The sequence below is a fragment of the Peromyscus leucopus genome, chromosome 8b (genome assembly GCF_004664715.2).
Source record: "Peromyscus leucopus breed LL Stock chromosome 8b, UCI_PerLeu_2.1, whole genome shotgun sequence".
Taxonomy (NCBI): domain Eukaryota; kingdom Metazoa; phylum Chordata; class Mammalia; order Rodentia; family Cricetidae; genus Peromyscus; species Peromyscus leucopus.
This window is the reverse complement of record NC_051086.1, coordinates 51441439-51458329: the sequence shown is the minus strand read 5'-3', so window position 1 is coordinate 51458329 and position 16891 is coordinate 51441439. Positions and strand designations below refer to the sequence as shown.

General features: G+C 49.8%; 1 protein-coding gene across 3 annotated transcripts in view; it reads right to left on the bottom strand.

Moving 5' to 3' along the window:
* Positions 1–2978: 2978 nt before the first annotated feature.
* Pik3r6 (phosphoinositide-3-kinase regulatory subunit 6) overlaps positions 2979–16891 on the bottom strand; it is a 58764-nt gene continuing 44851 nt past the window's right edge. For all 3 annotated transcript variants that reach the window (XM_037200712.1, XM_028869393.2, XM_037200713.1), the window contains 7 exons: positions 16769–16879; positions 14026–14113; positions 13312–13382; positions 12577–12667; positions 9891–10003; positions 4246–4358; positions 2979–3768 (listed from right to left, as the gene is read on the bottom strand). In XM_037200712.1, the coding sequence (XP_037056607.1) occupies positions 3615–3768; positions 4246–4358; positions 9891–10003; positions 12577–12667; positions 13312–13382; positions 14026–14113; positions 16769–16879 (741 nt within the window). In that variant the 3' untranslated portion in view covers positions 2979–3614. The remainder of the gene's footprint in view (positions 3769–4245; positions 4359–9890; positions 10004–12576; positions 12668–13311; positions 13383–14025; positions 14114–16768; positions 16880–16891) is intronic.

Sequence of the window (16891 nt, the reverse complement as noted above, 5' to 3'; positions counted from 1 at the left end):
ACGGCTGCTTCCCCCCACCCCCCACGTCCGGCCACCCGCCCGGAAGTGGCCCCGCCCCAGGAGTGCGGCATGGCGGGGGCGGAGCCCGCGCACCTGTTGGCCCCACCTGCCGCACCTGCGCCCCCCCTGCGCCCCACCTGTGAGTAGCGTCCTGTGATCGCTGGGCTCGTTCGGAGCGTGGCCACGGGACTTCCCGGGTCCCTGGACTGCCTCAGGCATGACAAACTGTCAGGGTCAGGAGAGGGATGAGGCGGAGAAGAATGGGGTGAACGACGTCCGCACATCTAGTCCTCAGGTCTGCATTTAGAGGCCCACTGGTCAGTGGCCGTCTGCAGAAGTTGGTCCTGTTTATTGTAAGTGAAATCGCAATCCCGTCCGGCTATCACCAGGACTCGCATCTCCCCTCCCCTGCTTTGCTGTTATCAAGTGCACTTTTGTCTATAATCCCTCTGTTAACCTTATTGTTTCTCATCAGCACCAAAACTCCCAGGGAGGCAGATATTTTGGCTCCCAGACCATACAACTATTTCATCACATGTAAGCAGCCCCGAGAAAAGGTGTGGCCTCCTCCAAAATGGCCAATCATCTAGCTACTGATTTAGTAATTGTTTTATTCTCACACCCAGGGCCTCCATGCATGCTAGGCAAGCACTCTACCACTGAGCTACGTCCTAGCCTGATTTGGTCAACTTTTCATTGAAGGCTTGCTCAGTGCACCTAATTTGGCTGTGGACTGGAGGGTGAGGGTGAGGGTGTTTGCCGACTGGTATGTACACATAGCTGAACCTGATTCAATAATGGCTTTCACTGTAAACTGGTAGAGAGCTAAGATCCCCAGCGTTTTCTCTTAACCTTTCTGACTGACAAACTCGTAATGTTTACTTAAAAACTTAAGGATTGCTAGCTGGGTATGGGGATACATGTTTGTGAGTCAACTCTTGAGGGCTGGAGGGCAGGATAGTTCACCATCAGCCTCAGTTATGTGAGACCTCGTTTACAAAACTAAACAAAAAAACCGACAAACCAAATGATTAATGGTGTGTGGTGGCTTAGTCATATAATCCCATCATTTGGAGCTGGAAGCAGGAAAATCAGGAGTTCAAGACAAGCCTTAGTTACATGAGACCCTGCCTCAAAAATGTCAACCAATAAATTAAACACACACACACACACACACACACACAACTAATTATTGTGAATGTTCAAACTGGTATGAAGCAGTTCACATCACTTCAGTGCAGAAAAAATAAAAGCCCAGCTCAAAATGAGTGAGATTGTCATCATTACCAGTTTCCAAACCCTGACGACTGCCCCCTCAACCCTTCCTTCTTCTGCAATCAGGCATTACCCTCGCTTGCCAAACTCCACACTCTTTCCCACAATGCATTCTTTTCTCTTTGAGACCCCTTGCGCTTGTCTGATTCTGCCTACCTGAGAAAACGTCCCCTGCTTCTCATGCCCATGAGGGAGCAGAGACTTCGTAAATCTAGACTGCCTTTGGGCCTGTATGGTAGCTAACCTCAGAGCCCTACTTACATCATTCTTGGTTTGGGGATGGGTCATGGGACTTTGCCCTATGCCTGGGAGAATGTGGTGGCACACATGCCTTTAATCTCAATACTCAGGAGGCAAAGCCAGGTGAATCTCTGAGTTTAAGATAGTCTGGTCTAGCCGGGCGTGGTGGCGCACGCCTTTAATCCCAGCACTCGGGAGGCAGAGGCAGGCGGATCTTTGTGAGTTCGAGGCCAGCCTGGGCTACCAAGTGAGCTCCAGGAAAGGCGCAAAGCTACACAGAGAAACCCTGTCTCGAAAAAAACCAAAAAAAAAAAAAAAAAAAAAAAAAAAAAAAGATAGTCTGGTCTACAGACAGAAGCCCTGTCTCAGAAAAACTGAAAAGACCAAAACAAAAACAAACAAACAAAAAAACAAAAGCAAGACAAAACAAAGGCCCTGCCGGGTCCCTGGACTGCCTCAGGCATAAGAAACTGTCAGGGTCTGGAAAAAATAAAAACCAAAAAAAAAAAGGACAAGGCTGTCTCAAAAAAACAAAACCAACAACAGCAGACTGGATCTCACTACAAAGCCCTGGCTGTCCTGGAACTCACTCGGTAGACCAGGCTGGCCTCGAACTCACAGAGACCCACCTGCCTCTGCTCCCTATGTGCTGGGATTAAAGGCCTGTGCCACCACACCTGGCAAGGGATTTGAGAGTCTAAAGTTGTCTCCTTGTGTGTCCTCTCTGCTTCACCCACGTGTTTTAAGGTATGAGCTCTCTGCTTCCCGTTGCCATGCCCACCGCTTGCTGCCATTCCTTTTTGCCGTGATGGACTCGCGTTCCTCTGGAACCATGAGCCAAGACGAACTCTTTCTTTCTCTGGTTGCTTTTTGGCCGTGAAGAGTAACTGATAGAGATTCCTAATTTCAAAGGGACCCTTACCACCTTCCCTGTCACCGTCCTCTGGGACTCGATCTAGCTGACAGGGAGGCGCTCGAGTCGAAGCCTCTTGGACTTTTCCTGCTTCTCTCCCACCCTGCATCTGTTTGTTCTTGATCTTTTGTACCTGGAGATGCAATTTTTTGTTTTATTTGAAACGTCAAAAAAAATTTTTTTTTTAGTCTTTAATCACTGGTTTCTCTGAAGCTACCCTGCATTCCTGCTTCAGCTTGAGGGAGTCCCGAAGTTAAGAAAAATGAGACGAGGAAAGAGCAGGGGAACAGATCACAGCAGCGAATATGGGACGAACCAGCTGCCTGGCCTGAGTGAATTCATTCGGTTAGATTAAGTTCAACCTCCTGAGGGCTTCTACAGTATCAACAGGGCCGTGGGGATGGCGAAGGTGTTGGCTGCCAAGCCTGACAACCTGAGTTCTGTTCCAGGACCCACACCACGGAAGGAAAGAAAAAATGTCTACAAATTGTCCTCTGACCTACACACATATACTGTGGCACACTCATACACACACACACACACAAGCAGAAACACTTCAGTGTATTTTTATTGATACTATCATCTTCTCTCCTGAGACAGGCCCGCTTCAGCACGGGTGAACCATGGCCTGAGAGCAGGAAAGGATGGTACAGAATCAGCAGGAAGCAGGTACAGTGTCCCTTGCTTACTTCCTGTTTCTTCCTCAGCCACAGGACTCCGTACAAAAATTGTATCCATCAGCTCCGACCCCCTTTTTGTGGTTCTGGGGTCAAACCCAAGGCCTCCCATATACTAGGCAAGTGCTCTACCGTTGAACCACCCAGCTAGTCCTGCAGCCCTTTGGCACAGGTTTTCAGGATTCCCTAGGGAGCTTGAATTGGTCATGAAGACAGCTTGGGAAGTGGGAATGAAGTTTCTGGAAGAAACTGGGTTGTGTGTGCATGTGTTCATTCCATCCTAGCCTTGTCCAGAAATCCAACAGCCTTGGGATAGGTCCTTCTTCATCACATGCCCCCTTCTTCATCATAATCCAGGCTCTCTCAACTCCCGGGTATTCTCTGGCTCCTGGTCCAAGCAGAACTGCCCGGTGAGGTTGTCAGTATGAGTGTTACGGGTGGGTAGGTAGTGTTTCTTTCTTCTTGGGTCTGCTGCCCCTGGATCCAGATCTTCCACTATCCTGGCAGGCTCACTGGGTGATGCCAGAGAATGTGTTGATGGGCATCAGAAGGGGACTGAGCTTGGCCATACTCTTTTCTGTCTCCTGCCCATGGGAATTGAGCCCCGCCATCTTGGATTTCTGGGCCCGTGAACACGGCTCTGGGCAGGGGCCAGCCTCAAACCTGCAATGGGGAGAGACCAGCTTAGAAAACTAATCTCAGGGACCTTCTTCGCCCAGCACATTTAAAAGGCAGATCAATTTTTGTAGGGTATAGGGGAGGGGGCCACAGAAGACAGGGGACAAATCAGAGAAGGAAGTCATCATCCACCAGTGTTCTCTGAGAGCGGGGAGATGCTTGGATCTAGGTCACCGTGTCTTTGTGTCTACCTCCCTGGGGAAAACCTGCAAAAGTCACAAAATGGGGGAGCCTCTGACGAAGGGTCAGTGCCAACAGAGGGGCTGGAACAGGAGGGCTTGGAGGCTGTGTGTGCCCCTAAGAATCCTGGGAACATTTAGCACTAGCTCAAGTCCTAGGGTCTAAAACCTGCCTGGCTACAGATCTGACTCTGATGAGTGCCCCGGGCCCAAGACAGGAGACTGTGGGAGCTTAGACTTTCCCCGCGGGGACCAGAGTCCTGGGGTAGAAAGCCCCACCCACCTGACCACATCCCGGAAAGTGCGGCGGCTGTCCTTGTCCAGCCAGAGTGTCAGCAGCCTCTGGTCTTGGCTCTGGACCTGGATACTGGATGTCCGGAAGGTGTTTGTGGCCATCTACATCAGAGAAACAGTTTATGTAAATGTCACCTTTGCTCACTCAGCAGCTGGCTCTGCCAACCTGGTCCACCCTGGGATCTGGTGTGTTTCTTGCATCTATGCCAAGGGGTCCCTGTTCTTTTCCTGTTATCGACGGTGACAAGCATGGATGGCCTCCAGCTTGCCCTCACACTTGGATGCTGCTCCCGTTCTGCAGTTCTTTTCTTGACCTGTTATGCTTCATTATGAATACAAAATAAGATGCTGTGGGCAGTACATGCCGGATTATCAAGTTAGAGTGTCCGCATGTCTCTTGAGCATCTCCTATGGCAACCATATTGCTAGTTGACCCCAGTTCTCAGCATTAAATTATATGTACAATTCTTTACCTGGGGCAAACATAGACGGGGTGTCTAGGAAACAGGCAAATAAAACTCTAAGCCAGTGGGAAGCAGCCCCTAGCATCCTTCTGACTCTGGACAGAGGGGACTTCCAGAGAGGCCCTTCCTATGGAACAGAGAACTCTGGACCTTGGGGTACCAGGTGGGCAGAGTCTCCTACACATAGACAGGAGCTTTTGGTAGACCAGACAGCCCCAGAGTGTCAGGAAGCCTTGGAATCCACTTCCTCCAAGTGTTTTCAACTCTGGATGCCTATAACAATCACACAAGGGGCAGAAAGGTGTGAAAGCCAGGGGTGGGAGAGAACTGGGGCAGAACAGTGTCTTCCTGGCATGACAGGACCGTCGCACTGTTGGACTCACAGCAGCTGTGGCTGTCGTCTGCGCAGGACCTGCACAAGAGCAAGCCATTCAGTGTCCCATCACGGAAGCAGAAGGGGGTCAGGAGCCCTGTGCTCCTGAGTTTTTTCAACTTGACACAAACTAGAGTCCTGGGAAGGGGCAAATCAATTAAGAAAGTGCTTCCATCAGTTGGCCTTTAGGCAACTCTATGGGGCATTTTTAAAAATTTAATGATTGCTAGGCAGCGGCGCACACCTTTAATCCCAGCACTAGGGAGGCAGAGGCAGGTAGACCTCTGAGGGTTTGAACCAGCCTGATCTACAGAGCAAGTTCCAGGACAGTCAGGACTGTTATATAGAGAAACTCTGTTTCGGGAAAATAAAAAAAAAAGAATTAATGATTGATGTGGGCACTATGGGCAGCTGGTCCTGGGTTGTATAAGAAAGCAGGCTGAGCAAACCATGGGGAGGGAGCAAGCCAGTTAAACAGCGTTCCTCCATGACCTCTGCTCCAGTTCCTTCCCCCAGGTTCTCTAAGTTACTTCCTTGGCTTCCCACAGTGATGGATTGTAACCCATAAGCTGAAATAAACCCTTTCCTTCCCAGGTTGTTTTCGGTCAGTGTTTTATCACAGCAACAGAAAGGCAAACTGGGACATGTCCCCAACTCTCATGGAGGAGCGATGGACAGGTGATGGCTCCTGGGGGTGGAGAGTCAGTCTTGTTGAAGGGTGTGGCCCCTGGTAGGTCCACGAGTCTCCAGTGAATGGCCCTGCCCCCGGAAGAATGTGAGCAGCACAAGTAGGGACTTCTGAGTTATTTTTTTAGGAGGACAGGCCTGGAATGGTGGCGCACACCTTTAATCCTAGCACTCGGGAGGCAGAGGCAGGTGGACTTCTGAGTTCCAAGCCAGCCAAGGCTAAACAGAGAGTGCTCAGAATAGAGCATGGGACACAGCACTGTGTTGGTGTCGGGTGCTCGTTATTGTTGTTGTTGTTACTGTTGCTTGTAATTTTCCCAGAAGAATAGACCTGTGATCTTGGTGATGAAGACTCCGTGTTCAGAGGAAGAAGGAAAACTCCTGTATGTTCTTTCTCCCTTTGCCTCCTAGCCTAAACCCCTTTTCTCTGCTCCCTTCCCCCCATGTGAATCTGAACAACTGAGCTGTGAGTGGAGAGGAAAGAGACACCCCAACATCCACTAGATGGGAGGGGAGCAGACCCCCTGACAGGGCGACAGGGGAAGAGGTGACGTCTGGTTGTGCAGTAGAACCTGAAGCAGCTTGGGAGGGGTGTGCTGTGGCCAGGTGAGCAGGCCGTGGGGCCAGTGGGCCGTAACTAGACAGTTAACCAGCCGATTGTCTGCCCCAGGGAGCCACTAGTCACCTTCCAGGAACACCCAGAGAAGCAGCAGAGGGATGAGATCCTGCACAAGGAGGGGCCGAGGGGCAGCCAGGGTTACTCACTCTACAGACTGTGCTCAAGCTGACTGTACCTGGTGAGGGAATGGGGGTTGCCTAAGTAAAGAGACTGAGGTCTGATGAACTGGGTGTGGCCTGCTGAGTGTAGAACTCAGCAAACTGATTCTGATTCAGTGTTCTTTCCCCTGCCACATACAGGGTGGTGCTTCAGGTGTTTGGCAGGACCCAGACTCACACTCCAGATGACCAGAGGCCATCTACTAGCCTCCTTCCACACACCTGTCTGTTGCAGTTGCCCCCGGGGTCTACATGCTATGGCACGCCCTATCTCCTGGGCTGTGGCCTATGAAGACAGCATGCATCTGTAATGCAGTTATGGGGGGCCAGTGACAAGGGCCAGCTGCGGGCCTTGCAAAGGATGCCACCCTGCCAGATGAGCGAGCAGGCCACATGCTCCTCTTCCCTGTCGGCGTGGCTTTTGTCCCACACCCGCGGCGTCCTTTCTTCTGTCCTTGCCTTGCTGGTGTCCTAGCTGGCAAACATCCAGCCCAGCCTGAGGCAAGCCCACCAAGCCAGCCACGGACTCGACTCGTGCTGGTCCCAGTTGGGAGTACCTCCCCTCCAGCTCACCAAGAACTTCCCCTTCGTGGCTTGGTGTTTACCATCTGAGGGAACTTGTCAGGGTTCCAGGAGAGGAAACACAGCTTTTGGAATCTCACTCAGCAAGTCAGCAAGTGACCAAAAAAAGGGAACTTGCTGGGTGGATTAGCTTAGATATCCAAAAGCCCCTGGGCAGGTTATTTAATGAGGTCAAGTGAGCAGCGGCTAGTAGAAGGAACTGATTCCAAAGAGAAGCTGCTGTCAAGGGGAACCAGCCTACCCTACAGCGTCAAGCTTAAACACTATGCATATGATCCTACTATGCTAAGGCAGAGTCGAGCCATCAGGGCTCTCCTGCTGTGGATAGCTCGCCTCAGAGAAGTGAACTTCAGCTCTAGATGACTAGTAAGCATCCGTTGAGGTCTGCTGTGTGCCAGATACACTGAGGGCTGGAAACACCAAGACAAGGACCCCCTCCCAGAACCCCGATCATTTGTAGGGCTGCAGTGTTTTCGTGGCTCTGTCCCCGATTCCGGGAGATCGTAAAGGTGGGGTGCCCAGCTCTCACCAGGGAGTGGAGGCAGGGAAGATGTGGAGGGAAGGGTAGAGCATCAGCACAGGCCTCCCAGGTAAATAGCGGGGGGGGGGGGGCGCGGGGGGCACCCCCCCGCATCCTCTTACAGGATGTGTAGGTGAAAAGGATCTGGGGACAAACAAGAATAGTGCAGCAAAGGCCAGAGGTGTGACTTCTAGAACTCCCAGGTAGGAAACTGAAATAGAAAGGATAAAAAAAATGAAAGAAAAGCTGGGCGGTGGTGGCGCACCCTTTAATCCCAGCACTCGGGAGGCAGAGCCAGGCGGATCTCTGTGAGTTCGATGCCAGCCTAGTCTACTGAGTGAGATCCAGGACAGGCACCAAAACTACACAGAGACACCCTGTCTCAAAAAAAAAAAATTGGGAAAATATGAGACAAATGAAAGGATTATTATCCTCATATAAGACAAGGATACCATGGTATCAGTATGGGTGAGCACATAAACAGGAAATAAAAAAATAAAGATTACTGGTAAATATGAGAAAAATCAGCCTCACTAATTTGGAGTGACAGAAATCCAGATTAAAACAATGGAAATTTTGATGATCAGATTCACAAAGATGAAACATGTTAGCTAGTATACTGACTGACTTCCAAAACTGGTGGCCACACATGGCAGTGGAGGGGCTTGGAGACCAGTGTGGTACAATGTCCAGGTGTCCAGATGCCAGCTCACCAGGGAAAGTTTTTAAAGGCATAATCATGAGTTTTAGCATCTGTTTAACCCCACAGTATGCTTATAGTAGTGAAAGAAGATCATTTAACCTTACAAAAAACATTTCAATGATCATATAAGTATATGCAACCATTATGAAATAATATTTAATGACATAAACAAGGTCCCATCAGGACAGACTCACAAGTCTTTCACATATATGAAATATATATGTGAGATATATATATATATATATATATATATATATATATATATATATAATTTTGTTTTTACAACAGGGTATCACTATATAAACTTAGTTGACCTGGAACTCACTATGTAGACCAGGCTGGCTTTGAACTCACAGAGACCCACCTGTCTCTGCCTCCAGAGTGCTGGTTAAGGCACGCACCACCATTCCCAGCCTACTTATCATATTTTTGAGCAAAAGTATTGCTAAAGACCATTATCCACTGTATCTATCAATTCTATAAAAATATACATAATGGAAAAAAACACCAAAGTATCTATACTAAAAAAAAGAAAAAAAGAAAAAGTCACCAGTCATCCTAACCATGCACTGACCTTTTGACCCAAAATAAACAATGACACTTTTCACCTAGAGATGAAAACATGACCTTGCAGTAAAGAAATGGATGGAGTGAAAAGGGACATTGGCTTTGCAGCAGGGAGGTGACTTAGCTGCAGTGAGATAAGCTCACAGCAATAGTGTGTGAGCAAAGGCACCATGGATTGGACCTCAGACCCCTAGAAGTGCCCTTTTAAAAGCTTGACCAAGACGGGAGAAAGAACCTGCAGCTGGTGGCCAGGGAGAAAACGCGGCCAAGGTAGAGTTTCTTGTCTGTTTCTAGGATGGAGAGGAGACCCGAGCCTGTCTGTAGAGGAAGAAGCAGGGAAGCGGGAGAGATCAAGGCAGAGAAAGAGAAAAAGAGACTCCAAGGACCACCAGGAAAGGGACTGAGTGACATCAAGGGTGAGCAGGAGTTCGTTGGGGCCGGGTCAGTGTGGGCGCAGGATTTATTTCAGAACCTATCTGCACACAGCCTGTCTGGCGGGTGGTGCACAGGCGTCCATGTCAGTGGGAGCACAGTTCAGGTGGGATCGTGGGGCTCTGAGGTCGAGTTGAGTGGGAGCTGAGAGGAGCCATCAGAGGGAGAAGCTGGTGAGTCTCAAACCTTGATCACTAAATAATCAGTTAAGGCAAAGCCAAGGAGCAAGGGGGCGGGGCCAGAGAAGCAATGAAGTTGAGGGAGCTGCATGGGTGCCGTCTGTCATGTCCGAGTCTGGTTGCAGGGCAGTGGCCGGGGTGGTGTATGTGGGCAAATGTGGTTGGTTGTCAGGGGATGGCTTAGTCCTCAAATGGGCTGCAGATGGAAGACAGGCTCGGCGCCTCTCTTACACCAGCAGAGGGTAAAGCCCCACAGCAGGAGTGAAGGGCCGCCAGTCAGCGCCCTTCCCCTGAATACCCTCCCCCTTGGGCTCCCTCACCGACCGCCTGTCCCCCGTTCCGGAACTCACCGTGAACGACCTTCCTGCCAGATTGGAGGACTTGACGACCTCGGTGACACTGACGTGCAGACACGTGCAGTCCGGAGCAGAAGCAGCATTTGGTGAGGTGCAATGGGAGAGCCCTGAAACCAAATGAGATGGGAGGGGTATGTGAGTGGGAAGCAGGAGATTCTGGGTCCTAAGAAGCCCTCTGCTTCCAGGTAACCCCGCCCCGCGGCCTCCACTTCTGGGTTCCATGTTGGTCTTAACCACGCTTCTATTTTCTTCCTCTCCCATTTCCTTCCCTGGAGAATAAACCAAGTTTCTGAACCCGTGGTGATCACCTCTCCTACAGGGCTACATAATGAGAAAACAGTATCGTTATGCAGCCCTGGTACTTAACCCTGACTGGCCTGGAACTCACAGCTCCGCCTGCCTCTGCTTCCTGAGCGCCGGGATTAAAGGTGTGCGCCACCACACTGGGCTTTCCTTTCTTTGTAATTTTTTTAAAAATAATTTATTAATTCTTATCTTATGTGCATTGGTATTTTGCCTGAATATGTGCCTGTGTGAGGGTGTGGGAACCCCTGGAACAGACAGTTTTGAGCTGCTGTGTGGGTGTTGGGAATTGAACCTAGGTCCTCTGGAAGAGCAGCCAGTGCTCTTAACCACTAAGCCACCTCTCCAGCCCTCTTTGTAATTTTTTTAAACAATGCATTGAGCAGTGTTGGGGATTGAATCTGGGGCCTCAAAGGTACCAGACAAACATTTTATCAGCAAGTCACATCCCTAGTCCCCACTCCAATCCACTTCTTGATAGTGTACACTGCATCAAAAAGTCACCATGTGTGACCACAGCCAGGTTTAAGCTCCCTCTGCCAACTAAAGATGATGTTTAGAGAGTTTGTGCTTCTGGGTGGCTGTGGTCTCACCTCTGTGATGGGCTCGGGGTTAGGATACAAGTGAGAGTCTTATGAAGGAAAAAGAAGGGATACAATACTTCCCCTCTCCCCCCCTCTTCTCCCTTCCCCCTCCTCCCCTTCTTTGGCAGGGTCTCATATAGTCCTATCTGGCCTCAAACTTACTATGTAACCAAGGATGACCTGGTTTGATCCCCTTGCCTCCCCCCCCTCGTCCCCCCCCCCCGCCCCGTCCTGAGGTTTGCTGGGGTTACAGGTGTCTACCACCAGGCTCCCCATGGGCAGGTTTAACGTCTGTAGTTTACCATGTGCACACGCACAAGTGTCTATTACCTGCATCTTTTATTTAAACACATAAAAGTGACACATCACTACCAAAGCCACACAGATAGCAACCGGCAAGAAAGGGGTGTGACTTCTGCCCACCCAGCTCTGCCCTGCCCTCCCGGTCCACGGCTTCACAGCTGCCTCCAGATCATGAGCCACGGGCAGAACTGAGTCTCCTTCATGATGCTAACATGCTATAAGGAAAGAACGTCTTTCTAGAATATGCCAGAGGGTCACATGTCACCTAAAAGTTCAATTCGCCTGGAAGCGGCCTTATCAGAAAGTGCTATATGTCTGGAGTTTCTTCTTTTTGTGCCAGATGCCTCTGTAAGAACACTGCTGCAGGAGTCTAGGCAAGGGGATGGCAAGTTCGAGACCAGCCTGACCCACATTGCAAGATGCTGTCTTATTTTAAGACACATTTGTGGGTATAAAACATTGCTTCCTTTATTCAGCAAATGTTTATTGAATGCTTGTTTGTGACAAGGACTCGTAATGTAGCCCAACCTTTGAATTCATGATCTTCTTGCCTCAGCCTCCCAAACACTGGGATGATAGGCCTGGACCATGCCACTAGCTTCCTGAGCAGCTGCTGTGTGCCAGGCACATCCTAGGTACTGTGGGAGAGTGGTGAACAGATATATTTCTGCCGCGGTGAACTTTCTTATATGCTCGGAAATGGTCTTCCCCAAGTCTGTGTGGGTCACAGCCCTGAAGCCTCAGTTGTGGAATTTAGCAGTTCTCGGAGACACTGTGGGACAGCGGAGAGCAGTGAGGATGCCTGGCTTTGAACCCTTACAGAGGTGACCTCGAGGAAGTTGCTGTCTTTGCTTCTGTTCCCTATCAGGCAAGAGTTAGGAAAACTGATAATAATATCTCAGGGAGTTCACGTGCTCAGAAGAGAGGTGCTGCATCTAACAGAATGCTGTCGGCTCCTGGGAAACGTGCCTGGTGCTGGTAACTTGTGTCGCCCGCCACCTCTTCCTCCTTGCAGCGGACCAGGGAGCTCTTGGTGACAGCTCATATTGAGGATGTGCTATGTCTAGATGAGCTGGTTTCTTTCCTGTCACTCCACTTCATTCATTTATTTGTTTTCATTTTGGAACAAATTGGAAAGTCCAACATTTCCCAGCAGCAAGCTGCCAGCTCTGTAGGCCTAATTCAGAGTGGAGAGGCCTTCTGCTCCCATCCCTAGGTCCTTCTACCTTCCAGCTATGGAGGCCCAGTTCCAAGGCTGGGATGGTCTGGATTGTTTGGCAGTGGACCACCGGAGGGTAGGGGTCTTGCTTTATTCAAGGAAACCGGGCCTCAGCTCTTCCCAACCAGAGCTCTTTGATGGAAGGGAAGCTGTGAGACCCCAACCCCCCACCCCAGCTTCCCCATCCCTATCAGCCAGCCCTGTTCCCCTTTCCTCCCCGATTTTCTCCTCATCCCACCCATCTCTTCACTCTGCATTCCCAGCTCCTCACCTTCAGTGTCACCAGCTGGAATGGCCTTCAGGACCAGCCCGGTGGCCCTCAGAGAAACAGTGACATCTCGGGGCCTGTGACTGAGCAGGGCCTGGGGATGGGAATTGAAGAGCTAAAGAGGGGTCCTGAGAACATGCCCTCCCCCATATCTTCAAGTCCCACTTCTCCTTATCCTGAGGGTCTCCCTGCGGTACTGATGCCAATAAGGGACCTGTGGACAGAGGCTTAGACATCCCTGGTCCCCAAGGAGCCCTTCGGACTTCTAGATGGGTAGCTCATAAGGAAGAAGTTTTTGAGCAAGAAACCAGCTTTTTTCCTTTCCTTTCCTTTCCTTTCCTTCCTTCCTTCCTTCCTTCCTTCCTTCCTTCTTTCCTTCCTTCCCTTCTTCTTTCCTTCTTTCCTTTCTTTTTTCTTTTTTTTCTTTTCTTTAAAGACAAGGTCTCACCGTGTAGTTCTAGCTGGCCTCAAGCTCACAGAGATCCGCCTGCCTCTGCTTCCCCAGGGCTTAACGACATGCAACGCCACGCCCACCCAACCTCTAATTTCTTAGAGCACATTGCCTCCTTGTTAGCGAGTACAGTCAACTTCACCCTTACTCCATCCTTGCAGAATGTGCTGGGGGCTGAAAGAGTCTGAGGATGTCGTCAAGACAGGGGAGGGGGGCTTCTTTTGGCTCTGTCTCCAACCCCCATATCCCAGAGGCTGGCTTTCATTGGCTATGCCGATGACACTGACCTTCTGGTAGCACACAGACAGCTCAGCTCCTGTGCCCTCAGGCGCCCCTTTCCTTCGGGGTGAAGAGCCCTCTGAGGGGAGACAAGAGAAGGTGAGATTCCCTCCCCCGTGACACCGAGGCATAGCTGCTGAATAGACCTGGCCTGGCAGGTGTGCCTGGGTGGAGAGGTGGTTGTTAGCGTTCTGACCCACCCCTTGGAAACCAATGTTAGCAATGCCCCATTTTGGGGAAAGGCCCCTCCTCACCTTCCTCTCTCTTCTGTTTTTCCTCCCTGAAGTGTGCACCCTTGAACCCTCTCTCTTCCTCTCTCTCTACTCTCCCTCTTTCCTATCTTTCTCTTCATCTCTCTGTTATAATAAACCATTTCCATTCAGATGCAGGATCTGGGTCATGACTGACTGCCCGCCACTGCCCGGCCGCAGGTGTGGGTTGCCCCGCCAGCCTGCTGCTGCTGCATCTGCCCAGCATGCTAGCATGTTTCCCTGAACATGCAGGATACTCTTGGGGTTCCCTGTGCAATATATCATAACAGTAGGATCTTGGGAAGACTGGGAGTGCTCTAAGGTAGAGAGAAAAGTGTGGCCCTGGCATTCAGCAGAGACCCTAGATGCAGCAGGGTGACCATGGGGGTGACATCTGGTGAGAGGCAAGAGAGTGAGTGTGGGGGAAGCTGAGCCAGGGTGAGCTCTGGGAAAAGGGGAACAGAAACTCACCTTTGGGGGACTTGGAGTCTTGGATCTTCACCTTCAGCTCAGTGAGGAAAATGTCCTCTGTAGGGTCGTGACTCAGGTTGGTGAAGATCTAGAGACAAGAAGGGACAGGGAAGGAGGGAGGGAGGGAGGGAGGGAAGGAAGGAGGGCTTAGAGAAAGCTTCTGACCCACAACCGGAGGAGTCCCACCCACCCACCTGCCAATGCTAGGTTCTGACCTACACGGAGTGATGGCCACATCAGTCCTGACCTTTTCAGCAATGTAAGTTAAGAGACACCCCCAGTCCTAAACTGGTTTGAAAAGTTCCTGTCACTTGCGTCTGAGTCCTTCCAGAAACAAAAGAATGGAGAGGAAGAATCTGGAGGTACTGATTCTGGTCAAACCTATCCACCACATACTGGTAAAAGACACAAAATCTCAGCTTCATAGGAGGAGCCAAGGTCAAGCAAGGAACTGTACAATGTGTGACTATAGTTCATAGCAACATGTATTTTTACTAAAAGCTCAAGTAGGTTGTGATGTTTGTGCCATGAAATGTAAGAGTGAAGTAATGTGCACATGAACTAACCTAATTAACAAAGTTTCACAATGTATCATAAAAAGGCATGTCATAGCCATATATATATGTATGTATATGTGACTTGTACTTGTCATTTTCTTCTTTTTTAAAGATTCATTTTAATCTGGGTGTGGTGGCACATACATTTGATCTCAGCACTCAGGCAAAGAGAGAGGCAAGCAGATCTCTGTGAGTTCAAGGCCAGCCTAGCCTATATAGGAGGTTCCAGGGCAGCCAAGACTACATAAAGAGACTTTGTCTCAAAAAAAATAAAAAATAAAAAAAATAAAACCCCAAACAAGTAAACAAATAGAATAAAATAAAAATAAGAAATAAAAGGTTTTTTTTATGTGTATGAGTGTTTTGCTCAAATATATGTCAGTATCATGTGCATCCTAGAACTGGAGTTATGGACAGTTGTGAACCACCAGGTGGGTGCTGGGAATCAAGCCCAGGTCCTCTAACAGAACAAGTGTTGTTAACCACGGAGCCATCTCTCCAGCCCCTCATGTTCATGTTCATGTGGAACGTGAAGTAATTGATGTGACTGTTTGCGGCTGTGTATGACACGTCTTAATGCTGTTTCTTCATGCTTCAACCTCCCAAGGGTTGGAATTACAGGTGTGCACTACCAAGTCTGGCATGATGATAAATCTCAAGGTAATCCAAATGCTTAATTTCTTACATAAATTACTAACCATCTTTTTTTCCTGTGACATTGACTGGTACCCACGTTAAGTTAATGAGCCTGAAACATATTTGAACATTCTGGGGGAAAACAGAACCTTTGGATGTGGCGCAAAGCAGAGCAGGAATCTGCAGGAGGATTCTGCAAGTCTAAAGGAGCAGCCAAGTCCAGGTGAGGTAGAGAGCAGATTCTCTCCATCCCCGGCTGGGGACTCAGGAGTCCTACCCCGCAGCTTCGATGTCTGCTGGACACCAGGACTCAGTCCATCATGTGCTCCAGCTTTAAGGCCTTGGGCAGGATCAAGCCAGTTTGTAGGTGTGTGCCAGCCACTTCCTGTGTCCCTCAGTGAGGACCACTAAGAAAGCTACTCAATGGAAAGCTAGCTAATTAACCTTAGGACCGAAAAGGAAGAAAACCACGCCTCCAAATGGCTCCTACCTACCTATCAACTGATAAGAGACAGGCCATTTGGGAAACTGGAGGAAGGATTTCAAAGCTAAATTCTCTTCCACGGTTATTGCCATCAAAGGTATGGAACTTGAAAACACAGTAGGAAAGGAAATCCAGAGCTGGAGAAAGTCTGATTGAAGTTCAATGTTATACACACCCTGAATGGGAAACAGACCGAAATTTCAACGGGTTCAGAACGCCGTTGTTCTGGTTTGGGGTGAGCAAGTGCAAATGATGGAGACAGGCAGAAGTGCATGGCTGAGAAGGAAGATCCAGGAGAAGGGGCATCAGTCTGGGCAAGGGCCTAGATGAAGAAGTTCTCACTGAACTGGAGGAGGTCTGTGTGCACCAGGAGAGGTCCTGTGAGGCTTGGAAAGGGTGTGGTGCATTTTGGATATGGACAGGACATTCAGGGGACCTCATGGGAGGAAAGTCACTCTCTGAAGGGAAGGGCTTGAGGAAAGTGATGAATAGCCACTGTCTCAGAGGAAGAGGAAACTGGCCAGGGATCTCCTCGGGCCAGGATGAAGCTGTGCCAAACGGTCTTGGATTCTTTTTTCCAGGTGGGCCTCGGAAGGGTATAAGGTCCTACTGGGTTTGTGTTTTGCTGGGAAGAGAAAAGGAAAAGAAGGGGGGGGGGAGCAAACGAGGCAACAGACTAGTTCATATGAAGAGCTGACTAGAAAGAAAGAAAAGGAGGTAACAACGGAGGGCAGATGTGAGAAAATACAGGGATCTGAAGGTCTCCAGGAGGCTGAAGAGAGGCATGGTGGGAGAGAAAATAAGAGTGCACTGGGAATTTGTAACCAGAGGATGGAAGACAGTTCAGAGCAGCCTACCCCTGACTCCCAACCTTCTGCTTGAGTTTGAGGTCTTTGAAGTTAATAATGAATGTCCAGACACCACGAAGACCAAGTTGTTAAGAGCAGCCAGGAACTCATTTGCAGCCTAGTGACCGCTATCTCCGCAGAGCCAGAGGGTTGACATGGTGGTTAATGTGGTCCTGCAGGCTGGCATGGTCCCCTGGAGCCGCAGGGGAAACACTTACCTTAACCTTGTAGAGGTGGAAATAGATGGGTTGGGTGCCCATGCGAACATAGTAAGTGATGACATCCAGGATAAAGGGGTCCACCGTCCGGGATGTGTCTAAGCAGGGAGGCTGTGAGGAACA